The sequence below is a fragment of the Wyeomyia smithii genome, chromosome 1 (assembly GCF_029784165.1).
Source record: "Wyeomyia smithii strain HCP4-BCI-WySm-NY-G18 chromosome 1, ASM2978416v1, whole genome shotgun sequence".
Taxonomy (NCBI): domain Eukaryota; kingdom Metazoa; phylum Arthropoda; class Insecta; order Diptera; family Culicidae; genus Wyeomyia; species Wyeomyia smithii.
The window spans coordinates 65888833-65916742 of record NC_073694.1 but is presented as its reverse complement, the minus strand read 5'-3'; the positions used below and the strand labels follow the sequence as shown (position 1 = coordinate 65916742).

The window sequence follows — 27910 nt, the reverse complement described above, 5'->3', positions numbered from 1 at the left end:
GGACAGAGGCTTTTCCCATGATTATGCTTAAACAGAGCACAGCAACGCATCGACAAAGGGAACGTGTTGCTATGCGCATGTCAACGGCATCGATCAGCTCTAGGACGGCCCCGCAGCAACCAGTTTCAGCATCAATTACTGAACCGAAAACTAGTGCAGTGAAAATCGGTATCTTCGAAGTTATGCTGTTGGTAGGCTGTTGCTACTGCACGATCGATCGGAGTAAATTGCTGCCAGCTAGAGAATCAGCTGGCTACTACTGACAGACGGTTGTTGCATACCATCACGATTTGCGCGCAGCTTAGGAAGGGGAACCAATCGAACGGTGGCATAGGGTCCGTGCAGAACCAATCTTAATCTTGAACTTGAATGAGGCAGCTTGAAAAATGGCAAAACTGCGACCTGCCGGTCGCCAACCAGTTCAAGTTTGACTCGAGCGAAAGGGGATTTCTCCCGGCGTGGTTAGCAGTGTGCAGTGCTGCGGGTGTTGCGTGTCTCGATCACGCTACAAGACATGCAGAATATCTTCGAAGCCTTCAGAGCGCGGGGGAAATAAAAATTCGTTTATAATGAGCACCACTACCGGCCAGCAGCGGCGGCGCGATCAAGTTCGAGGAAGGGAGATTGATTTCAAGTGGAATGTCCAATCCCGAACTTGGATGCAGTCGTGTGATAGGTGAAGTAGTTTTATTGACTTGTACTACATCCATAACTATCGGTCGGGACTCGTTTCGGCTTCTACCGGTTGTGTAAAATCTATATTTTATTGATAATTTGGTCGATGCTGGTAGTCTTGTTTCTTGCTATACGTAACTTTTGGTGTTATCGTTCTGGAGATTATTTACTTACCGCTGTTTGTTGGGTAGGAATGATGTAACATGATCGCTTGGATATTATAATCAAAACGCTCAAAATCATAATCAAACGCATTCTATGGGCAAAACGCTCGGAACGAGCTGATACGCACAGAAGATCGATTACCCTTTTTGTAGCTGTTAATATTTCGTCACATTAGACACGGGAACTTCCGTTTATATTGCTTGTGTAAATTTTAAATAATAATGGGTACAGTTGGCAAAAAACAAGAACTAGTGATCCTGTCAATACTTGTCAGTGTGGACAGGTTTTCTGGAATCTTAAAATTTATCAGAGCGTAGATTAATTACTAACTTTTATTCGACAGTCGCTACACACCGTCAACGGACTGTAACTTGTCAGGCGACGAACCTTTTGTGGGCTTGAGGAACCGAAAAAAGAACATCGTGAAACTTCTCCGGGAATCTCGTTTTACAGCCGAGCATAAACTTCGTGCAGGAAGATGGAATCATTAGCCGTTGAAGTCGTCGAAGCTGTCGTACTTTGAAAGACCAGCAGAAGAAATCAGCTGCTGTGGTCTCCGCGTTGTAGTAAATACTTTACTATACTTTTTTTATTTTTTCTCAGAATAATAAAGTCACAAAATCACACAAAGTCACAACATCACCCTGAATTTCAGTTAGTTTTGTCGAATTTTTTGAAGAAATGTTATTTAAGGCTTGATATACATTTTAATTCACAAATTAGAGAAAACCATTAGGTGGATTGAACTGGCAATTCTAAATAAAGGTAGGTCTTCAACACGGTGTATGCATCCTGGCAATCAAATGACTCTAGAAGATGTAGTAATTAAATTCATAACGTATTAAGGCATGTGTAGTTAATACAGATAATTAAATATTAATATATTTTATAAATTTTCTCATTGCTGCATCAGTAATCACTAAGTTGATTGTGTTCTTTCTGAATGGAAAACAACGATACGTCTGTGCTCTGGAAATCGCTAGAATTTACAGCCAAATCGAATCCCTTGCCGTTCCTTAAAAAGCCTTGAACCTGCTCCGAATCGCGTCACCCGCACGAAACTGGACTGCAACCACCGCCGCGAAACCGAAGGTGAAGGTTAGTTATACAATGTATTGACAGCGTATAATTTGCATTCAATTACTTAGGTCCGAAGGTGCTAATTATTTCGTTTTAATTGAACGTTGTCTTGCGCTACTGGCGTCCACAAAAGAATTTGCATATCAGTGGCCGGTACTGCGTGGTTATTGAATCGTTTGAATTTATTGGTGCCAATCATTAATTAGTGTGTCGCTTTTTCTTTTTTTAATTTGAAGAAGTTAGAATCGTTTGCCGGTTGCTTTCTTTGCTGGTTTATTGTGGTTTTACATAATAGGTTTTGTTAGCTGGATCTATGTAGGCTGCATGCTTTTAGCTTAGGCAAAGTGGAGTATTCAATAATGATTTGAACAGCGATGAATTAAAACGGCAATTAATCAAAATATGTTGTATCTTTAACTCGTGAGGTTGGTTTCCCAAAAAATGGGCAACCAATTTAAACGATGTTTCTATGGGAAAATTATGCCATTTTGTGCTGTTGGAATAATTTTTATGAGCACGATTCGTTTTTTGAGAAGCTTGTATATTGAGGTATTGATTACAAATATTTTTAGAGCCAAAACGGTTTGTTTAAACGGTGTGACGTCTTCGGTAAAGTGGTATATAATAATTTTGTCTTTCAAAAAAAGTTTACTGCTTTTTTAAAGAAGTTTTTTTAAATCTATTTTTTTCATAAAAACTACAAAAGATTACCTTAACATTGCGAACTGTCCAATCATGAAGAAATCAAGAAAAAAACTTTATAATATTTTGAAAAAAAAAAAAAACTTTTTTCTCATCTCTTTTTCACAGAGCATATTTTTTTGAAGGATAAAATTGTAATCTACAACTTTGCCAAAGACACTATGCCAGTCAAACATACCGTTTTGGCTGGAAAAATGGTCGTAATCTTCAATAGAGCACTGTATAAGGAATTGAAAATATTTTTACAGTCAAAACGGTATGTTTGATTGGCATAGTATCTTTGGCAAAAACGTAGATACTAGATACTGAGTTTTCCTAAATTGAAAAAAAAAAAAAACATAAAATAACTTGTTTTTGATAGTTGGAAAATGTCGTCAAACTTTGCTTGCTTCAAACCAAAATAGAACTAAATTTTTTGGTGCAATGATATCTTTTGCAAATGACCGGCTTCAAACCCCATACGATTCTTCAATCTCCACTCGATGCCACTGCTGATACCGATGATAGAAACAGAATTCTTCTGCTATCGTCTTTAATTGCCGTGTCAGGACAGGAGTGAAAATAAAAATGAATTTGTTGTACGCTATTTTATGGCATATTAGCCTCTGATACGAAACTTTAGGAAAGGGCGGGGTTATGAGATGATGAAATAGCAAACGATGGTGCAATAATCATCGATGGCAACGATGGATATAAATTTTATACGAGAAACTTAATTTTTCTGTCATAATGGTGAACTTGCGCGTTGCGGTTTAAGCTTGATCGCCATGAATGATAACTGCTTTTGATAATTTATAAACTACTAGCTGACCCGGCAGACTTTGTCCCAAGTATTTTTCCTTTATTTAATTTGGATCATTGACGACTTCACATGTTTTCATTTAAAATATTCGAAATAAATAAACAGGAGGACTTTCCAATATATTACAGGACGTGTGAAAAGCATGGTTCTGAACAATATTCGGAAACGCATTCCTGAGTTCCTGAGTCATCAAACAATTGAAGTATTGCTGAATAAAATAGATAAAAATCATACATCTGGCACGTTTCCATTGATTTGAATTGATAGACTGTCTTAAAACAAAACAACTTTTTTCAAGCGCGTATTCTACGCTTGTACGTGGGGAATTTTGAAAATTTTCACTATTTTAGAAATGGCGGGCTTATTTACTCGCAAATTGGAGAAAAGCTGAAGCGAATAAAAAAGATCATGTGGTGCCATTCCAAGAAGATTTGTAGAATTTGTTAGTTCTGTTGGATAGTTGGTCACTTCTTGATAGTTCATCTACATCAATCAACGTCGTTTATATAATTCTGACTGATTTTCGGAATGAACTCCTCGGTAGGTATATTGGTTCCCGAATGTTGGATATGAGATGTCTAAAAGTTCAAATATGTTCTGATGGATGAATATTTAAAAGGCACCGTTGAATTTTTATTCAACTTATCTGAGCCACTAAAATTTTGTCTTAATACACCGGATTATTCACAAATCGTTAACAACTAAATTATTTTCGTTCATTGTCGCTTCGTTAGAAAATAACGTTTCACGTTTTAGTGACAAAAAATCTAATAGTAGTGAAGGTTGTCAATTGATAAACAAATCAACTTCAACTGCCAACGCCTTCTTAGAACGCAATATGTCCTCTATCTTGACTACTGCTGTTTGCAGTGGAAAATGGATTTTTTTTCAAGTTTCCCCTTCAATATTTCACAATCTTTCTCGCAGTACGAAACTGCTCTGTATTAAGACGAACACAACAAACAAAATTGAGTACAAATCAGACGATCTATTCTCAAGTTATGGAGGTTCGCACATTTCTGTCTCTCTCCCTAATTTATATATTTAGATTGAATTCCATTTTCTACAGGAATATTTTCACCTACATGCACATAAAATCACTACCGCGTTTTCGATGCACTGATATCTTCTATTAATGCACAATGCACAATGGTCGGAAAGTTAATATTTACGGCGAAAATTATTATTTTGTTATCAAATTCTTAGTTTTCTACGGTAGATGATTTTGTCATATGAGAAAGTATTGTAGTGACAAGGTGCGGTCTATAAACCATGTGAATTGAGGCATATCTGAGTTTTTTCGAAACAATAAAAAACTTGTCAGTGTATACAAACGAATTATCATACTAATTTTACGTATTATCAATGTGCTCTGGACCAAATAAGTGTGATACACGAAGAATTTCGTTGAATTATCACCCAAAAACTCAAAATATACAGAAAAAATAAAAAACATTTAATAAACGTTTTCTACAAAAACGCAAATTTTTCGCAAACTTTCAACGTTGATTCTTGAACAGCACAAACAGGGCATGAGCTTTAAAGTCCATGGAGAACTACTGGTCTGATTAGGGTTTTGTACATCGTCGCCGCACGTCGTGCACTTCTGGACCTAAGCGTCCTGCTAAGATCAAAGAAGGCCTGATTTTCAGCTTGAATGCAGAGTAGGCAGTGTGACTTTGCACTCGTATCCAAGTGAGTTTTAAAACTTGCTTGCACATTTATTTTCGGTTTGCACGTAAACCCTACTAACAGTGCATTACACTTGAGTTCGATTTGAGTATGAATCCTGCATAACAACAATTGCTTAAAAATCGAATTGCGATGAAAATCGCGCTGCGTCTGCTGCAACAGTTTGTTGCATTGTCCTTTGAAAGCATAAATTCAATCTAAAAACAAGACTCATCGCGTCACATCATCGCCTGCATCGTTGGATACATCGTGCACTGCATGCATTGCACGCATTTAAACTCAATCGATCAGAGTGTGCGGTGCAAAAAAACTCAAACAATTGAGAGGAAGCAGACACAAGTTGGATTCAAATCTGGAAAAGTGTTACTCAGTTCAACTTTGCACGAGTTCATGCCATCACTGCTTGAATGCGTCGTCGGATCTCCTCATTTGGGTTATTGTTGGTGATTACCAGAGATCCCAAGTATAAGAACTACCACTTTGAGTTCATCGCCGTTTTCACCGGCCGTGGGTGGCGAACCAACTGTATGTTATGTTATGTTGTATTTGAAAATTCCATCTGACAATGTTTTGTCTTTATGAATAAAATTCACGATTAACAATAGATTATTATTAGCGAATTAGCAAAAAATTATTGATGAATTCGTTGAAGTCTAACAGTTCTCGTTGAACCTCACTGAGTACCTATATCTTGCCTACAAGTTCACAAGTTGACGTCTCCGCAGATTCCTTTCCAAAGCGTTAAGTTCAATTCCGCGAGAATAGCAGCCGAATCAACGTCATTTGTTAGGACCATCACAACGAAGATAATTTGTGCGTTAGCCCTCCTTTTCACCAAAGTCTCAATCCCTTATAACGTGCTCATAGGGTGGCCGCCTCGTAGCTCCATGCCAAAGAAGATGCCTTAGCACACGATTTTTTTCTGGACACCTTCCATGCGATGAATCCAGACCTTTTTGAACGGACGCAAAGCGATATCCGGTGATTCGAATATCAAACGTACCAGGGAACGGTATAAAGCTTTCATGCACAGTGGATGACAGATCCATCGGCAATCCTTAAAAATAAATCCCAGCTGCTATTTGGCACATGAAATGACATTTTCGCAATGTGACCGGAATGTAAGCTGGTTATCCAAAATGATGCCAAGATCTTGAACTTGGCTTACGCGCTGGAGAGTTTGCCCAGACAAGCTGTATGGAAAGCTAATTGATTGAAGCTTTCTGCTGACGGTAATTACATCACATTTTTCTACACAGCATAAAGCAACCATTGTAGTTCCAAACAGTCTCCAAGGCATGCTATAATCAAAAATATAACGTCGTCAACGAAAAGGAGCCATGTATCTCACGGTAAAATAGTACTTACCTTACCAGTCAGCTCCAGGCCGAAGTGTCCCTTGCTGTTCGAAGAAGTCGTCTCCATTCAACTCGGTCCATGGCTGCAGCTCGCCAGCCATGTCGTCTGCGGAGGCCCCGCAGGTCGTCTTCCACTTGATCGAGCCACCTTGCTCGCTGCGCGCCCCGTCGCCTTGTTCCAGTCGGGTTGTTATCAAGAACCATTTTCACCGGGTTGTCGTCCGACATCCTAACGACATGCCCAGCCCACCGTAGTCTCCCGATTTTCGCCGTTGGAACGATGAGTGGTTCTCCCAGCAGCTGCGGCAAGTCGTGGTTCATCCGCCTCCGCCATGATCCATCTTCCATCTTCACTCCACCACAGATGGTACGCAACACCTTTCGTTCGAAAACCCCAAGGGCGCGTTGGTCCTCCACGAGCATAGTCCAGGTTTCGTGGCCGTAGAGGCCTACCGGTCTGATCAGTGTTTTGTAGATGGTTAACTTCGTGCGGCGGCGGATTTTATTCGAGCGGAGCGTGGTCCGGAGTCCGAAGTAGGCACGATTTCCTGCCATAAGGCGTCGACGAATTTCTCTGCTGGGGTCGTCTGGCATGCTTGTCATTCTCCTCAGTATGTGAAAGGAGAGGAGAAAAAATTCATCGCGCACTTTGCTTCCAGTATGTGCCTGCGTGTAGCAAATGCTTTCACCACACTGCTTCTTTCTTCACTCCAAAGTGTCTCAACCAGCTTACAGAGAGACAAACACACTTCCAGCTCACCCCACATCTGATAGAAACAAGAGGGGTGAATCACTCTACAGAGAAAACGCAGAAGTGCACAACAGTGTCCACTGGCGAGAAGTCCGGAAGGTGAAAAAACCTACCGGGCAAAAATGTAGTCCTCGTGTAGCCATGAACGAATTCCACCAGAGTAAATTCGACCGGCACGAGCAACGCAGTCTATTTTTTTCTCCCAATCTCTTTTCCTCTTCTGCCATGCTCAGGAAACCAACTGTGAAACGCACCGCAGATAGCTCTGCAGTGTAATTATTGTGCGTGATGTCCACACGTGTGAGAAAGTACACCATAGCAAGAGAGAGATTTCAGATTTCACCGCAGTGCGTTCAGGTAGCTCAACAGATAAAAATCATTTGTCGCTCTCTTCTAGCATGAGCGTATTGATTTGCTCTTTAGTGTGACGGCAGTTGTTTCCACAGCGCAAGATGTTCTCCTGCACTCTAGAGGTTTTCTGAGGAGAAAAGACAAGCATGCCGTCTGGTTTCCAGGATACTGGGAACTGCACACTGTTATCGTTTGTAGGTAATCCAAGGCTAACTTCCCTTCAACCTTCTTCCATTGCTTCGCTATTGAGATGGTCATTAAAAAACTGCTACCACCTGTCGACCATCTCGTGCTCGCTTTTGATCAGGTTCCCCTACTCCTCTCTACACAAATCTGGACTTGGTGTGTAGCTTTTACGGGATTGGTTTACCTTCTCGTAAAACTTGCGCGTGTCATTAGCCCGAGACAGTTGCTCCAGCTCTTCACGATCCCTGTTCTCCTGGTGGCGTGTCTTCCTCCTCAGAATCGTGTCAACTCATTTCAGGCTCGTCGTTATTTGGCCGCGTTTTCCCTGGTGACAATGCTTAGATAGCTTTTCCAAGCTAGTTTTTTCCTCTCCATCGCTTGTTGGCATCCCTCGTTAAGTTTGTCATTTTGTCGGTTTGACGTTACCTCACCGAGTGCCGCGGTTGCGGCCTCTCCGATGTCCGAGCGTAGCGTTGAGAGTCGAAGCACATAGTTCCTCTGTGGAAGCTCGTCGAGTAAGCGCGCTTAATTTTCGGCAACCTGCGAGTTGTGCAACTGTGGGATGTTTGGCCGAAAAGGACGGGTCTGTCGTGTGTGAAATACCGTAGATGATTTTGAGTGGTTTTCGTGCGTAGACAAATTCCAAATCCTTGTAAATCTGAAATTGCTGTATCTCTTGAACGTTACATTGTGTTATTTTTTTCCTAATAAGTGATCCTTCGTAAAGTTATTTGCTGACCACATTGGCGAGGTCAAAATCAAGAAAAGGGAAAGGGGAATGCATTTTGATATAATTGCAAATTAAGTTTTGAATCGAGTGAGTGATTTTAAGAAAATGATCTTTTTTTTTGAATTAGTTTTTTAAGATAGACAATTCAGTTGCTTGAAACTCCTTTGAACAAATCAAGGTGGGCACTCATAAGTAAAATAAATACCCTCCCCCTATGTAACGATAAGGAACGTTTAATGTAACATCCCCCTAAAATTGCATTACGCCTAACAACCAGCATCTTCCCCAAAATTCAAATTTTACAGTTGCGTAACTATTTCCACTACCCACCCTCCCCCATATGCAACAGGAGTAACGCAAACTCACCCCCCTCTCCTCATTTCCGTAACGTAATTTGTGTTCGATGCTTAATGACAAGAGTTAAAGAAAAGTTGTCAAGAGATAATTTAAGAAAATTGTCTGAATTTGTAAAAATTTGTTTGTAAAAATTAAATTTGTGAACACAGATAAAAAAAAAATAGCATAGCATAGCAAAAGGGATTGCACACATCGTAGGTGGCTATACAATGATCAGCTTAGGATAAATATAGTGATAATAATAATAACTTCACAAACACATCATCTGTTGTCACAGGAAAGAAACTTGGGACTAGTATCCTTCTTATAGATGATGTGAGTTGCAAACTAAGCCTTTCATTGGATACCAGGCTACGTCCTTACAATCGCCGGGAAAAGGAAGTAGGAATGTTAGTTCACCGTCTACTTAAGAAGGTGCAGGGAACCCATACTATTTTCAAAGACGTTACAGGAATCAGGGTGTTTTGTTAGTAGGAAAGGTAATATGCCAAGGATCTCTATTTGACAAGATAGAGTGATTGGAACATGTTTAAGAATATTTTGATTTATGAAAACTTGGGTAACTTACCTTCGCGATCACATTCGTCTACTTTCGCACATCCTTTCATACTCTCGACTTCACGCAATAAATGCATTCACTCGTCTCACACACACTCATTATTACTCACTGCGACGATGTATATTTATATGTATATGTATATGTATATGTATATGTATATGTATATGTATATGTATATGTATATGTATATGTATATGTATATGTATATGTATATGTATATGTACATGTATATCGGACTCGCTTCAGTAAAATTTCTCTGCTGGCACAGGTCAAGTTGGGCGCCTCTCGTGACCCTCTGTACGACACCACCCTCACTGCTGAGCAATTTACCGCAATTGGGATGATAGAACATAAAATCGGCACTCCATGAAGCCGCTCATCATTTACGGAACCTCACATTCGCCATCCATCCTACATTCCCCAGATAGCAGCAATCCAACGACGCACTGGAACCAAACTCTCTCCACGACATAGTATAAACCGCCTCATCGAAGCCACCAAAAATAAAAGATAGGAACACTGTAGCAGCCTTCCCTCGCTTTCACCAAACTAGACAGTAAGGCACAGACAGTTCTACCTACAGCTGTTCATTAACACACGGCTAGTCAGTCACCCGACCGCTCGCGTTGGCGTCCAGCATGACAAAGGCCTAACAGCAACAAGCTGTATGCAGTTTCACGCTCGCGCCATTCTCCACAAAACAAATAAGCGGTGCTTTGTCATTTTATCGATAGTACTCTATCGTTTTGATGATGTTTATGTTCGCGAAACGAACGCCGACCAACACCTAGCGACACATCACAGCGCAACGCAAAGCTATACTCCTCGCTCTCCAAATATTTATTGTCATTTTCTTCGCTCGCATCACTGAAAAGCCGACGCACAGCAATGAGGTATACAAAGGTGAGAAAGAAGAAGACATTTGTCTGTATTAGTAACGAAAAAGAGGTAAACAGAAGCACGTGTTGGGGTCGTGACGTAGATCTCCAAAAACAAGAAAAAGCCGTTTGGAATTGTGTTCCGCATTGTTTAACGACGCAGGTAGGCATTTTCTGCCGTAAACTGTCATAACTTGTTAAAATTTCTTGAAAAAAATGTACCGAACATTGATTTTTGGGCATTGTTTTTTTACTTCTACGTCATCACTGTTAACAAAAAAGAAGCACTTCAAACCCGAGATTCAAACCATCTCCGTACCTTTCTATATTCCATTGAACGCACAGAGCAAGCACTCACACACACGCGCAACAGCTTTGCCGGCATTACAAATTTCACAAATTTCAATTTTTAAGCGTGGAACGCTGCGTTTTGCCTTTCTCCTAGAAAGGTATAGCAATCACTTGCATAACCGAAAGTATAAAAGTGCTTCAAAGGGCGGAATGGCATATATCACTCGACTCAGCTCGACGAGCTGAGCATTTTCTGTATGTGTTTATGTGTGTGTATGTATGTGTGTGTGTGTGTGTGTGTGTGTGTGTGTGTGTGTGTGTGTGTGTGTGTGTGTGTGTGTGTATGTGCAGATTTTTATTCTCACTCACTTTTCTCAGAGATGGCTGGATCGATTTTCATGAAATTAATTGCAAATGAAAGGTCTTGTTGCCCAATAAGACCCTATTGAATTTTATTGTAATCGGATTTATAGTTTAGAGGCTATGTTTAAAAATGTGAAAATCATGAAACATCAATATCTCAGAAACTACACAACCGATTTGAACAAAATTGGTCTCAAAAGAACGGGCTACCCAAAAAATCTTTAAGTTTTGAATTACATAAAGATTGAACTTGTGGTTCAAAAGTTATGAAAAGAAACGTGTTCTGAAGACTGTTTAATCTCACTCATGTTTCTCAGAGGTGGCTGTACCGATTTTCATAAAATCAGTGTCAAATGGAAGGTCTAGTAGCCCCATAAGACCCTATTGATTTGTTTTGCAGTCGGACTATTACTTTGCCTGTTATGTTTAAAAATGTGAAATCCAGCTATGCAAAGGAACATATTCCGAAGACTACTTGGACTCACTCACTTTTCTCAGAGATGGCTGACCCGATTTCCACAAAATAAGAGTCAAATGAATGGTCTAGCTGCCTCAGAAGACTCTATTGAATTTTACTGTAATCGAACTGTAACTTCATTTGTAATATGCCGACTTGTGGAAACCACGAAACTTCATTATCTCAGAAACTACACAACCGATTTGATTATTATTATCAGATGAGCGGGCTAGTTAAGGGTTAACTGATGAATTATGATTGAACACGTGGTTTCAAAGTTTGGCTGCCCTACACGTTCCCATTTTATTTCATTATAATCGAACTTAAGCTACCGTTATGTATTAAATTGTTAATAAAACAACGAAAGTCTATTATCTCAAAGATTACATGACTTATTTGAACATAACTAGTGTCATACGAACGAGTCATCTCTCAAACTTACAAATAACAAACTTCATAACAATTTGATATGTGGCTCAAAAGTTATGGAAAGAAGAGAAATTCAAAGACTATTGAAAACTATACCTGCTTTGATCGATATATGTGGCCTCAACATAATTTAAATGTGGTATCGTACTATTTGAACGTTCCAAATTCATTGATTCCTTGCAATGTGTTTAAAGTCTGCAAATGCACGACGAATCGGCCATAGGATATGGTCAAAGTCAAATAACAAACCGTTTGAAATGATTGGTTTTATCGAAATGACAACATCCTCGTCTTTTGGCTTCTGTACATCGCCTAAATTCTGAATATATTCATATTGGGTGGTATTCGGTCATTATCAGCAGACTTTCTGGCATCAATCTGACATCGGAAATACCCATATTGGGAGGTATTTTTGGTTGTTTTCCAGAAACTAAAAGTGGTCGTCTTCAAATTAAAAATAGTGTCCAGGGTCAATGTTTGGTTTCTATGCATCATCACGTTTACGGAAATATCCATATTGAGTATAATTCGGTCATTTCCGACTGTTGCCTATAAGTTGCCATTTAGCAATTCAAAATGGTGCCTGAGGTCAATTGTTGGCTCCTTGCATCATTCTGGTTCCAGAGATACTCATATTGGGTAGTATTTGTTTATTTTAGACTGCTTTTCACAAACCGGTTGTCGCCATCTTGGATTTCAAAATGGTATTCAGGATACTGGTTAAAGAAAAACTCATGTTGGGTGATATTTGGTCACTTTGGACTGTTTTTCAGAAGCCGAAAGTCGTCATTTTGGACTTTAAAATTGCCTGTGAAATCAATTTCTGTCATCTGGGCGTAATTCTGGTTCCGAAAACATTCATATTGAATTGTATTTGGTCATTTCCGGCTGTTTGCCAGACACCGGAAGTCACCATCTTAAAATTCAATATCGTGTCTGTGATCAATTTTTAGTATCTGTGCATCTTTCTGGTTCCAGAAATACTAATATTTAATGGGAATCGTCCATTTCAGGCTGTTTTCCAGGAACCGGAAGTTGCCATCTTACAATTCAAAATGTTGTCTGAAGTCGATTTGTGGCTCCAGTGCATCATTCCGGTTCCGGAAATACCCATATTGGGTGGTATTTGGTCATTTGCCGCTGTTTTTCCGACACTGGAAGTCGCCAATCCGGATTTCATAATGGCATTTGCAGACAATTTCTGGATTTTAAAAGGCATACTGGTTAAAAAAAAAACTCATATTGGGTGGTATTTGGTCATTTTCTGCTGTTTTCAGAAACCGGAAGTTGCCATCTTACAATCCAAAATGTTGTCTGAGGTCGATTATGGAACATATTTCTTACCACTAAAATATTCACCTGCCAATATGGTTCCATTTAGTTGATTAGTTCGCGAGATGTGCAAAAATTTGTGAAGAAACATGTATTTCCAGAAGAGGGAGGGGCGTCAAACCATTATGGACATATTTGTTACCTCTAAAAACATTCACATACCAAATTTGGTTGTATTTTCTCGATTGGTTCTTGAGCTGTGCGAAATTTGTGTTTCATTTTCATGGGATCCCTCCCTTATAAAAGAGGGAGTCGGGTTTCAAACCGTTATGTACATATTTGTTACTACTAAAAACATTTACCTGCCAAATTTTGTTCCATTTGGTTGATTAGTTTTCGAGATGTGCACAAATTTGTGTTTCATCCAACTATTATGGACATATTAGTTACCCTTTAAAACATCCACATGCCAAATTCGGTTTCATTTGCTTGGTTTGTTCTTGAGTTGTGCAGAAATTTATGTTTCATTTGTATGGGACCCCTCCCTTCCAGAAGAGGGAGGGGTCTCAAACTATCATAGGAACCTTTATCGGCACCAAAAACCCTTACATACAAATTTTCACGTCGATCGGTTCGGTAGTTTTCGGGCCTATATGGATCAGACAGACAGACAGACTTGACTGCATTTTTATATGTAAAGATCACAACATCAATATTTTAGAACCTAAAGAGTCTATATACATTTATTGGATTGAAGCGTTCATGTAAATCTATTTTTACAAATAAAAAATTGAATGAGAAAGGCTGGGTCTGACCGCTAGGTGGATTAATTTAGGTTTTTTACTAAACCTTCACTTTTCTCACATAAACAAAGCATCACAGAGCACATCTCTATACTCTTTAACAAGTTTGGCCTCATTAAACACTTATGAATCAATAACTTAATCGGAGAAGTTTCGGGACACGTGTTGTTGATGTGCTGACGTGCTGACAGCTCTCGAATAAATTTAACATTAGGTGTTGAAACCAAAAATGACCACCATTTTGAATTATCAAAGGTAACCAGGGCTGCGAATTTTCACTGTCAGCAACAGAATATCAGTTGTAATTGAAAGCTGTGAATATCAATTTCAACACGAACGAGCTGAAAATGAAATTACTTCCAGCTTCAATCAGTTGACAGTGGTAACACTGATTAATGCGATTTCGCCCGAGCTTTGTTGTTTTAGCGATGCATACACTGAGACAAAATGACTATTGAACTCCAAGAGAACAACTTATGATTCTGCGCCATGAGTATCTCCTATAGATATCATAAGTTTTACGTATGACTCAGAGGGGAAAATTGCAATTCGGTAATAAAACAAGCTGTACTGATTCTACGTTAAACTTGCGGTCGTGTCTTATAAACAACCTCTTCAACTACTTTTGACTCTCGATGCACATCAGCTGTTGTTTTCGTTGAATAAAATGAGAAAAGTAATACTTCATGCAAATGACGATTATTTGAACCAAAATGAAACATTTTCATACAACTAGCAGTATATGACGCTACATTTAAATCAATAATGTGTCAAAGCGGTTTGTTAACAATATGTTTTAGCTTGGTTCTTCACGATATGTCTCAATCGACCAAGGAGGGCATGCTTCCCCGGGCATCCACGAAAATTCACTTTGCATGGTTCATGACTAAACACAAAACATAAATCCATAAATAATGTAACGCTCATAGGGATGAGGGGAATACCCTTGAGAGTTAAAAATTGTTATATTGGGGAGAGGGAGGTAAGATTAGCGTTATGTAACGAAAAAACTCTCTGAAGGCTAAAATTTCAATCTAGAAACAAGCATTTTTGCCTTTCTCCTAGAAAGGTATAGCAATCACTTGCAAAACCGAAGATATAAAAGTGCTCCAAAGGGCCGAATGGCATACATCACTCGACTCAGCTCGACGAGCTGAGCATTTTCTGTATGTGTGTGTGTGTGTGTGTATGTGTGTGTGTATGTGCAGATTTTTATTCTCACTCACTTTTCTCAGAGATGGCTGGATCGATTTTCATGAAATTAATTGCAAATGGAAGGTCTTGTTGTCCCATAAGACCCTATCAAATTTTATTGTAATCGGATTTTTAGTTTAGAGGTTATGTATCAAAATGTAAAAATTATTAAACACCATTATCTCTAAAACCACATAACCGATTTGAACAAAATTGGTATCAAATGATCGGGCTACCCGAAAAACTCTTAACTTTTGAATTACATAAAGATTGGACATTTGGTTTAAAAGTTATGAAAAGAAATGTGTTTTTAGGACTGTTTAATCTCACTCATGTTTCTCAGAGATGGCTGGACCGATTTTCATAAAATCAGTGTCAAATGGAAGGTGTAGTTGCTCCATGAGACCCTATTGATTTGTTTTGCAATCAGATCATTACTTTGCCTGTTATGTTTAAAAATGTGAAATCCAGCTATGCAAAGGAACATATTCCGAAGACTACTTGGACTCACTCACTTTTCTCAGAGATGGCCGTGGATGACAGAGATGGCCGATTTCCACAAAATTAGTGTCAAATAATAAGTCTAGATGCCTCATAACACCCTATTGAATTTTACTGTAATCGGACTGTAATTTCGTCTGTAATGTACCGAAATGTGAAAATCACGAAACTTCATTATCTCTGAAACCATACAACCGATTTGATCAATATTATTATCAGATGAGCGGGCTAGTTAAGAGTTAACTGTTGAATTATGATTGAACACGTGGTTTCAAAAAATTTTGGCTGTCCTGTACGTTCCTATTTCATTTGATTATAATCGAAGTTCAGCAACCGTTATGTATTAAATTATTTATAAAAAAACGACAGTCTATTATCTCAAAGATAACATGACTTATTTGAACATAACTGTCATACGAACGAGTCATCTCTCAAACTTACAAATAACAAACTTCATAAAAATTTGTTATGTGGCTTAAAAGTTATGGAAAGAAAAGAAATTCAAAGACTATTGAAAACTATACCTGCTTTGATCGATATATGTGGCCTCAACATAATTCAAATGTGGTATCATACTATTTGAACGTTCCAAATTCATTGATTCTTTGCGTGTTTAAAATCTGCAAATGCACGACGAATCGGCCATAGGATATGATCAAAGACAAATAACAAATCGTTTAAAATGATTGGTTTAATCGAAATGACAACATCCTCGACTTTTGGCTTCTGTACATCGTTTTAATTCTGAATATATTCATATTCTGGCATCAATCTAACACCGAAAATACCCATATTTTGAGGTATTTAGTTATTTTGGTTGTTTTCCAGAAACTAAAAGTGGTTCTCTTCACACTAGTAAGTAAGAGCAATAAGTGTTGTTGTCTGGTCCCGTTTACGTGTCCGTTCTATCAGTGTTGTATGGTCGTCTTTAAGTTCAAAATGGTGTCCAGGGTCAATGTTTGGTTTCTATGCATCATCACGATTACGTAAATATCCATATTGAGTATTATTCGGTTATTTTCAACTGTTTCCTAGAAGTTGCCATTTAGCAATTTAAAATGGCGCCTGAGGTCAATTGTTGGCTCCTTTCATCAGTCTGGTTCCAGAGATACTCATATTGGATAGTATTTGTTTATTTTAGGCTGTTTTTCACAAACCGGTAGTCGCCATCTTGGATTTCAAAATGGTATTTAAGATAATTTCTGGCCTCTGAGCGTCATTCGGGTTGAAGAAACACCCATATTGGGTGTTATTCGATTTTTTTCGGCTGTTTCCCAGAAACCTGAAGTCGCCAACCTAGAATCCAAAATGGGGTCTGTGGTCGATTTCAGCTGCTGTGTATCATTCCAGATCCGGAGGGAGATACTCATGTTAGACGGAAATCGGCCATTTTTGGCTGTTTTCCAGAAACCAGAAGTTGCCATCCTGCAATTCATAATGGTGTCTGATGTCAATTTTTAGCTTCTTGCAACATTCTGGCTCCGGAGATACTCATATTGGGTGGTATTTGGTCACTTTGGGCTGTTTTTCAGAAACCGAAAGTTGTCATTTTGGACTTTAAAATTGCCTGTGAAATCAATTTCTGTCATCTGGGCGTAATTCTGGTTCCGAAAACATTCATATTGAATGGAATTTGGTCATTTCCGGCTGTTTGCCAGACACCGGAAGTCACCATCTTAAAATTCAAGATTGTGTCTGTGATCAATTTTAGCTTCTGTCCATCTTTAATGGGAATCGTTCATTTCAGGCCGTTTTCCAGAAACCGGAAGTTGCCATCTTACAATTCAAAATGTTATCTGAAGTCGATTTGTGGCTCCAGTGCATCATTACGGTTCCGGAAATACCCATATTGGGTAGTATTTGGTCGTTTGCCGCTGTTTTTCAGAAACCGGAATTTGGATTTCATGATGGCATTTGAAGACAATTTCGATCGATTTTAGCTCCTGTGTATCATTTTAGATCCGGATATTATTATATTGGGTTAGGCCATCTTTGGCTGTTTCCTCAAAACCGGAAGTCGCCATCTTACAATCCAATAATGTTGCCTGAGGTCGATTATGGAACAAATTTATTACCACTAAATACATTCACCTGCCAAATATGGTTCCATTTAGTTGGTAAGCTCTCGAGATGTGCAGAAATTTGTGTTTCATTTCCACTTCCAGAAAAAGGAGGGGCGTCCAACTATTATGGACATATTTGTTACCCCTTAAAACATCCACATGCCAAATTCGGTTTCATTTGCTTGGTTTGTTCTTGAGTTGTGCTGAAATTTATGTTTCATTTGTATGGGACCCCTCCCTTCCAGGAGTGGGAGGGGTCTCAAACTATCATAGGAACCTTCATCGGCATTAAAAACCCCTACATACAAATTTTCACGTCGATCGGTTCGGTAGTTTTTGAGCCTATATGGATCAGACAGACAGACCGTACTGCATTTTTATATGTATAGATTACAACATCCATGTTTTAGAACCTAAAGAGTGAATATACATTTATTGGATTGAAGCGTTCATGTAAATCTATTTTCACAAATAATAAGATTGAATGAGAAAGGCTGGGTCTGACCGCTAGGTGGATTAATTTAGGTTTTTAAGTAATTTTTTTACTGTATTACGTAATTTTATGGGGGTGTAGGTGGTAGCGTTACGTTCAATTACATATGGGGGGGGGGATCATAAATTGTTTTTTTCTTGTTGGCGTTAGGTAATTTATGGATGTCGCTCAACTAAAAACTTCAAAAAATCGTAATACTACTGACGCAAATGTTAACGTCACGAGCTATGTCTACAACATGTTTTGATTACCATACTTTTACGTGCAAAGAGAAGGAGAAAAGCGAAACTCTCTCTCTCACACCAATCATTTGTTGTCAATTCTTCATGCGTATAGTTTGGCTGCTGTCAGCAGGTTATCTTGTCTTCTCAAAGGCTCGATGCGCGTTGCGTGAAACAGTGGTTTTGCTTCAGGGAAAAGAGTTTTGGAAAGAGAAAATAATCGTGAATTCTATAACCTTTCTTTAACTTATATTTTCGTATGACATATTTCGTATTCGAAATTTTGATAACTGAAAAGGGAGCTCTGACAACTGCAAATCCGGCCATGGACATAAATTACGCTAGGAACACATATCAAAAAAAAAAAATAATAATAATAATAATTCAAAAAACGAAAAGTGATTGAAAAACCGGTTGTCTCAGCTTTTTTTATATTTAGGTGTTTTAAATAAATAATTAAGTTACAGAAAACGCTTCTGAACATTTGAAAATGGATATTCTTAAGGGAAGAAGTTTTGCTTACAAAAGATCTACCGCGTCTATGAAACATTTTCAGCGTGAAACGGTGGTTCGCTAGAAAAACCTTTTTCCTAATAGTGCCCACTTTAATTTTTTCAAGAGAGCTTTTGGCAACTAAAGTATCTTAAAAAACCAAATCTGATATGACTTTTTCTAAATCACTTTTTGTTTTTAAAATCAATTTTTTCGGGTGTAGGATCTGAAATTTATTTTTTTTAATCATTTCTCTACAACTTTTCTCTATGTCTTGTCATTATTTAGATACATCGATAGAAACATAAAAATAGACTTCAAAAACAAACATTTTCAAATGTCAGTCAAGATAAATTTTTGAAAAAAACAATGCAAAGTTGCATATTAAAGCCGAGTTGGCACGAAACTTTCAAATGTCAAAAATGACAATCATGTCAGAAATGAGAAATAAGTCTAAAATGTTAAAAACTGGCATGATTGTCAAAAATGTCAAATAAGCCAGATATATCATTCTTGAGATTGTCAACAAATGTACAGACTGCCAGAGATAAAGCAAATATCAAAACTATCAAAAAGAAAAAGAAAAGAATGTTGAAAATGTAAAAATGCCATGAATTGTAAAAATATTACAAATCGTAGATAAACTCGTAAATTTCAACGGTGGTTTCTTTTTTACATTGCATCCTTTTTTGAAATGAAAAGAAAATATATGAAAGGAAGAATTTCAATTCTACTGATACGAACATTTTGATTTATCGTTCAATGACTAATAAAGGAATCATTCATGTGCTATCGACTCTAAAAACGATTTCCATCAATTCATTCGCTCAGAACGCATCACTGGACTTACCTCAGCCATCCGAAGAGCCTCGTCGCGCAAGAGCAGGTTTTCCTTCCAACTAATTCCGCTGAGATGCAGTTGAACTCCCAATCACGCACATGCACATACCAATACACGCGGGGCATCGCGGCGAATGTCCGGCTACAGAATTGATCCTAGAGGTGCGCGCATACCTACTAGCCTCTCGAATCCAGTGCGCCGGTCGATTCTAAAACACCCTCTCGCGAGACTGTTGGCCGGTTTGTGGTTCCGAATGCTTGCTGCCGAGAATGCGAGCGTATGGTGTAGTGTACAGACAGTAACCCGAGAACCAGTGCGGAGAGTATAGAATAATATGTATATCGTGCCAATTTAATTTCTGTTTCACATAGCATTTGTCAGTGCACAGCCGTCCGTGTTACAGAATAGATGCTCTGGATCTTCTAGCATACGTCTTAGAACCACGCGCGCCCCGTTGAATGTTTTAGTCCTTGCTGCCATCGTGAAACTGGATCGGATTGGGTACAACGACGGTGCGTCACGACCGATCGAAACTCCCGCGCAATCAGATCTGCAGACAAGAAGAGAAAGGATTTGGTGGCCGTTTAATAAAATCCACTGAACGAAACGGTCAAGTGGCGACAGTGCCAGTGCCGTCGAATATCGTAAAAGGGGTGACGAGAGTGTGCAGGGTATGGAAATCTCGAACTAGTTTCCACCGTTCGGCGCCTTTTAGTCAACCGGAAAATATTTACTAATACAATCTAGTAAACTGTAGAGTGGCAGGGTCGGAGGCAGTGCTGCACTGAAGGGAAAGCCTTTGCCAAGGTCATGCACGAGTCTAGCGGAGAGAACTAAATTGCCAATCTAACTCCGGCGCAACCGTTGAGTTGCACTCCAAGCGTTTTTGTGGTGCAGTTGGAAGAACAGCGGAATCGATTTGTCCAAAATGGACCACACTGTGGAAGAGATCAAAATCAGTGCGCGGTGCAAGTTAATGTTGCTTTTCTGTGGATCGCAGTGCTGAGTGAAAGTAATCAAGATAAGAACAGGTAAAATCGGTGGACCTCGTCGAGGTGACGTGAAAGGATACTCACACAAGTACTGATTTCAATGATTCCTCTGCGTTCTTTTGTGTTCTAAAGAAGTACAGCAGAAGAAACACGGAGCAAAACAATAGTTGAGTGCATCCCAAAACCAGCCCGTGACGAGCCAGCCAACGGATCCGGTGAAAAATGTGGTGATTTCTGGTGCAGGCAGAGTATCAGCGTATAGCTTGTGCTGACGGTTCCCAATCGAATCAGTGCAGAACCCTCGCTGTAGCCAAAAGCCAATAGGAAAAGCTGTATATTTTGTAGCTGACATATACAAACTCTTTGCACATTTTAGTAGGATGGAACAAATTGTTAATTGGATTGTTTACTTCTTAATGGTGAGTCAAATCATGAGGTTTCCTTTCTTCATCGAACTATTCGTGTACGTTAGGGTAACTTTAGTTTTGCTTTAAGATACCCTAACTATATGGCATGCGCATAAATTACTTTAAACGAATAAAAATAGTTTCATGTTCTATTTTTTAAGCACCTTTCAGCTGACAGAACATCACTGAATTCATATCGAAAACTTGACAGAACATTTTTTGCGCTCTATTCAACCATGAATAATTGTAGTGAATAGAGGATTATTAGGTGCTAACATCAAAGAACATCTTTGCAATACTCGCGAGGTTCAGCAGAACCAAATGTCAAACCCCCGTAAACCTGTCGGTCAAGTTACGACAGCGTTCCGGAAGTTTTTATGTACATATTTTTTCTATCTTAATTTCAAACGGGCTCTGGGAATGTATGGGCAAAAAATTACTATTCGAAGGCAAATCAAGGCGGTGTCAGTTCTATATCTTGCGCCTCGCCTTGGATGCCTTACAGCATACTTAAAAGAGACAATCAAGTTTTTTTTCTTCAGTTTTTCGATGTCTGTGGAATTGTACTTTTACACCGAATAACAATAATACGGTGTGTCCAGGCATACAGATTAACATTCAACCTACACGACTTTAGGCAGTAACCGGCTATTTCGGTCACTTTCTTTTTTCGAAATAAGGTCGAACTTATTTTTCAGTTATGAGTAATCATGAGATATTTTACATTCATTTTTTTTTTACTTGACAAGTAGGTTTACAATTTTCATACAATTATATTCACTTAACAATTCTTTAATGGAATAAAATTAAAAAAAATATAAGTAATAGTGTTGATATGTCACCGTTTGTGGCAGAACACACAATATCAATTCTGAACAAATATTAGAAAATAATTATTTCATCACAAAACATCCACCCTATTTAAAAAAAAGTAATCATGAGGTATACTGACTAGTCGATCCTGGTCAACAAGGTGTGACTTGCGAAATAGGGCGACCTTTTCTCCGCTGGTAATGCGTTCGATTACAGATTGAGATATAAACTGCTTAAAACGGTTAGATCAATATATAATATATGATATATATGGTTTATAGTATATGATGAAAGTCATTTTTGGAGCAACTCTTGCTTGTATACTTGTCTTGTTCGTGATAAAACCTGATTTTTTCGTTCACTGCTGCAAATTCCTTGCCAGATACATTAGTTTCCGGGGGAATTTATCAGAGAAAACAATCATGAACTTGGCAAGGATATCAGATATCACCTCGTGTTGTGGCGAGATAAAATTTGAATCCGGAAAACTGTCCAAAATCCTTCTTCGCGTATGTTTCGTCGTTTATAAACAATCACCCTTTGTACTTCGGCAGAACCATTTGCTTTCTCCGGCAAAGTTGTGGAAAAATTAAAAAAAAGTTGCTGAATACCGCGATGTTTTATCTGTATGTGGGACACGACAAAATAGAATTTTTTGTGGAATACCCCTTCTCAAAACCAGTGTTTTCGTCAATCATTTTTTCTGTAATGGCCATAACAATAAATTTACCAAGTTGCCCTCACAACTTAAATGAACTGCTTAACTGAATGAATAAAATCGTAAAACATTGTTTTGACTATAACGGACAAAATTATAGACAAAAAATCGATTTAAAGGAGAAGCGGTCTACAAAAAATCTATTTTGTCGTGTCCAACGTACAGATAGGACATCGCATAACTTTTTTGACGTGGGACTACGTCTTTGTTTACTATAGTGAGATGCATCTGTAAAACTGGAAATGAAACTGGCAAATGTTGCGTCAGATTTTAAACGCATAACCACATGATGGATAACAATAACCAATATGTTTTTGGATAGATAAAATGTATAAAAATTTTGTAATATGCTAGTTATCACTCTAATTTCATTGCTAAGCGGTAAAATTGATAAAAAGTTTCAATGACAAATTTACGCGAACAATGAACCAATTACATGCTAGCATTTCTAGCACAGACGACGTGAATGGACACCAACCGTTCCCTGTGATGTTCTCTGTATCAATATCAAAAAAAAAATTGACAGAGTCTTCCCGTCCCAATCGGTCAATCTATTTTTGCTTTCTTGAGATTAGACTAATATGATGTCTCGAAGGTAAAAACTTTCCGAAAAGTTTGAAACAATCCCCATTCTTGAACAATTCCTAAACCTGTACATTTCTATTCGTGTGGAATCGAGGGAAAACTGCAATGCTGCTGCTGATGGTGATTGAAAGTTTATCTCATAAATATGATTAACATGAAATACTCAACAAGAATTGTACATTTTTGCAACGGTTATAAGTTTTATTTATTATATTTTATATTCGATATTCACTGAATAATCGTGCCGGATAGTATCGAAAGATTGAATTCCCAAATATACAAATTTATAGAAGAGTAAGAGTCGGTGAATGCTTGTGAATTCTTGGTCCATTTACTCAGATGCATCCCGAATTTTTTCTTGCATAAATTTATAATAAACGTTTATTAGCTGTCTTTGTAATACAGCAAATTGTATGCAAATGAAAAAAAAAATGTCAAGCAAAAAACAAAAATGGAATTGTTAATTGCTACGATTTTTTGCTTGTTGATAATTTTGTTTAACATATTTTCTTATGTTTGCCAATTAATGAACTTTTGTAAGGGCTCCCATATTACTTTCAAAGTACGATCCATATTATGCATTTGATTCAATCAGAGTTAAATAAGACAAAACCATTCATTATGATAACGTAAGTGTTATTGGATTTGGTTTTTGAGGATATAGGGTAGGGAACATATTTTAAGCAGCTTTAGGAACCGCCAGTGTTTTCAGACGAAATACTCGAAATGTATTGGGTGAAACTCAAATAGTAGTATATCAATTTATTCGCTATCGTTTTCTCTATCAGAACTTGTTTTCAGATTGTAAAACTAAGTTAGCAAACTTTGACAATCGTCAATCAAAGTTACGAATCGAGGGACACTATTCCAATCACCCCGAACCTATTTTAAGCAGTTTCCATTTGTTTTGCAGGCGTTTTTTTTTCAACACCCGAAGTGGCTCCTGAATGGCTGCAATATAGGTCGATTTGTTTCAATTGCAACTGTTCATAGATTTCTTTGTGATTAACGGTATTTCTTATATCCGTAAGACAGCTAGACAGTCAAAGTTTTCGTTTCCATCATTGAAGTTGTCTGTATTGTTAAAAATGCAGGAGTTTGAGGCCTGTTTTCTTCGACTGATTGAAATAGGCGCTACTGCTTAAGCCGTTCTATACCCTAGAGTTAATCTAATAACTTGATTGCCCTCGATGTTTTTCAGTTAAACTGCCGATAGCGATCTATCTGGGTCATGGTAACTCGTTTTTGGAAAGTTCGAGCACATCACACACCGTTGATTTGGTGAATTTCAGTGTTTTTTGCCATTTTCAGAGCGGGCCACGGCGGGTTCACGACGTGAATGTGCGAGAAAAACTCCCAGCACTGAAAAGCGAATAACTAACAAACATAAAGCCACAGATAAACAAATGTGCCTCTATGAAAAAAAAAAATCCCGAAAAATCTTCGTCCTGGTTTGAAACATTACACTTATGCGCCACCAGGTGAGCTTACTACCTACTAAATAATTTCCGTAAAAACGATTTTTGCCTTAGCTTATAGCGACACCAGTGGTATTACTGACGATTTTTGTCTTCACTGACGAGAGTTTTTCTGGACGACGGAATCGTCATCGAGTGGCAAGTCTGTTTGTCTGTGATAAAGCTGTCAAAACATTACATATCTGACCCCTCTGGAGCTCTTTTACAAATGACAAATGATACAAATGATGGAAAGAGGCAGTCGTCCAGGCACTTCTGCAAAACTGTCCGGAATAGCCAAGGAGCCTATTTCATGGCGGTCTTGATGACCGAGTTAGGGGTTCCATCCGATTACGATGCCTTGCTTACCGTTAAGGAGTTGACGATCACGATGAGTTCTTGATTCGTGACTCTTGCCTCCTCCTTAACCACGACTGCCATCACTCACGAATTAGATATCCAGGAGGTTGGCCAGTCATACCTGGTTTGTGTCTGAGATACTGGAACAAGGAGCATGGAGGCTCGCACTGCGGAGGCTCGCGTCAGTACACCAGTATATCGGTGATTTTCCCGTTCCTAGGCTGGCGAGTACTACACGCAAAAGTTGGATGGTGCGAAACCAGTATAAAATTGTGCGTTTTTAGGGCAATTGTTGATGTAATTCGGAACCAGTACAATGATTGCGTGTTGGGCATAACGCAATTAATGCTCTAGCGTTTCTCCAATGTATTTGGCAGCTCCAAACTACTACACCTAAACAGTTTCAACTGGTATCAAGCAGCATTGCAAAGCGAGCGAGAAGCAAAACCATTCTCCTCCTTTCTGCTTGAGGACGAGACATATGCTACGCTTTTCAAGTCTTTTGCACACACGCTTTCGAGATACCTACTTTTTCTTCTTCATGCATTCCTCTGAATAGCAGCAAGCACGCACCGACAGTATGAGTGAGACTAACAACATTGGTATCAAGTATGTACAGCACGGGTGTCTCGCTCATTTCGTGAAGCAACGAGATATCGCCTTGCGCGTCGCAATCCGAACCGAAAGAAAAGCGAAAGAGCAACCTGAAAATTGTATGTGACGGTTCTTGTCTTGGAAATTCTACGAGCGAGAGAGAAATTTCTCTCGTCGCTTGAAAAAAAAGCGCGTGCAAAGGATGACAAATAATAATTATTCACAATTTACAAGTGTTGCAATAAAAATTGGCAACGCTTTTGTGACTTTGTGGAATGAAGGGTTTTGCTAGTTTTGCGGTGAAGCTAGCGTTGATTACAAAATGTTGTGAACAGAATTTTGTTTCGTTTTTTTTTTTTTGCAAATCATTACATGGTACTTTTTAATGACCAAATCCATCGAGATAAATCGATCGAGTATTATAGCTATTTAAATCTAGTGAGTTCACAAGTTGTTGTTTGCTGCTTGCACTGCTCCATGAGTAGCAGTCACTAATACACTCGACGTGAGAAATAAAGTGTCGGTATATGATACATATTCTGATTTCATTCTATGTCAATGTATTCGCAGTACAACTGTTGCGTTATGCATTTCACACATTTATTGTTCGATTTCTGTGCAACATTTGTGCGAATCGGGAAGTCTCATGATTGTACAAGACTTCAACTTTTGCGTGTAGGCAGGGCCGGATTTACGATTGTGGGGGCCCGGGGCCCAGTTATAGTGGGGGCCCCAAAATTAAACAAAACTGTTTTTTATCGTACGAGTTAAAAGCATTTATTTGCTATTGAAAAATTACCAAAAATTTGTTAGAATTTTTTTTAAGTCCTATTTAGAGTTCCAAGCGAAGTGAAAATCTCATACAAAATGATCATTTTTTTACGCTCGTGAAAAATGCAACCTGCAAAAATTTCACTTCGCTAGGAACTGTAGACAAATTCGATCAAGCGAAATCGTTGTGCGATCGCGAAAGGTTGTGGATCTCATCTTTTTCTTGTGTTCACTTTTTTCACGCATGCAAACGCTAGTGAAAAAAGCAGCAGCAAGCAAAAACTTGCGTGCGTTTATATTCTGTCAGTTGCAGCCAATTTTCACTTCGCTCGGAGTGTAAACTCGTGAATTTCGCTTCACTTAAACTGTAAATTGCAGACTGGTGAAATACCTGCGTGTTCCACAAACGGGTTTTCACGACAGATTTCGCAAGCGAAAATTTAAGCTTTTTACTTGTCAAATTTTTCACTTCGCTTGGAAACTATGCTTTACGAGTTTTTTTGCAGAAAACTTATTAATTAAATAATCAACATAACTTCTTCAGTATACTCGTACTCGAAACTTAATAATGCTAAGTTTGACTGCCTTTCATTCTTCACAGTCGCACGCAACCTATTTTTAATATGTTTCATCTTCAAACTTTTTTCTTGATACCTGAAAAAAAACTACCGCAATTTGAAAAAAATGCGATCCACAGGCAAAAATTTGCACACAATTTGAGAAAGACTGCACAAATATAAGACGACTCTGACAATAATGGAAACTAGGAAAAAACTACACATATCTGCAGGTCAATTAAATTTGCACACGAGCTCAGAAAATCTGCATTTTTCAAAGCACATCTGGTATCCCTGATTCGGACCAGTGAGCAAAAGCAATGCATTAAAAAACTTGTGGGTTATTTTCTTTATCTGCTTTACCACCCATGCGCGCTAAAGCCCTAGAGTTAAAGTTTGGCCGACTGTCATTGGAAAGTTCCTATCAAACAGTCAACAGTTTTTTCATCATAGTTTTAACATTGCTGATGTTCGATTGGAACGAGTTTTGACACTTCGATTGGCGCTTTTAATGACAGTCGGCCAAACTTTAACTCTAGGCGTTTAATGCGGGCTGGTTCGATTCAAATGGTGTGTTAATGTGTGTCATTCCAAGAGAATCCAAGGTGAACTCTTATGGATGTAGTTGCGATATTGGCGCTCGCGAAAAAATAACACTTAAGAAAAGTGTCAGATTGTAATGGTCTGTTCGAATTTTCTTACTGTAAATCGAACTTTTGATTAAATCTCTTTTTTAAAGAGAAAAAATCTTTTTGTCGATTTGTGGGGGCTCTAAAAATGTGGGGGCCCGGGGCCCGGGCCCCCTGGGCCCCCCCATAAATCCGGCTCTGCGTGTAGGCATGGTGGTACGGCAACTAATTGATTAGTACTCGAGCGGAGCCAACTGCCTCCCTCGAGCTCTCTTTTTTATTGCCTTCTCAAATACCTCGGCACCGAAATGCGATGTCTTC

At 38.6% G+C, this 27910-nt stretch overlaps 1 protein-coding gene across 1 annotated transcript in view; it reads left to right on the top strand.

Annotated features, from left to right (window-relative positions):
• Positions 1-20064: 20064 nt before the first annotated feature.
• Positions 20065-27910, top strand: part of LOC129718001 (uncharacterized) — a 48584-nt gene continuing 40738 nt past the window's right edge. Inside the window, exon 1 of the mRNA XM_055668375.1 lies at positions 20065-21117. Coding sequence (XP_055524350.1) covers positions 21079-21117 — 39 coding nt within the window. The 5' untranslated portion in view covers positions 20065-21078. The remainder of the gene's footprint in view (positions 21118-27910) is intronic.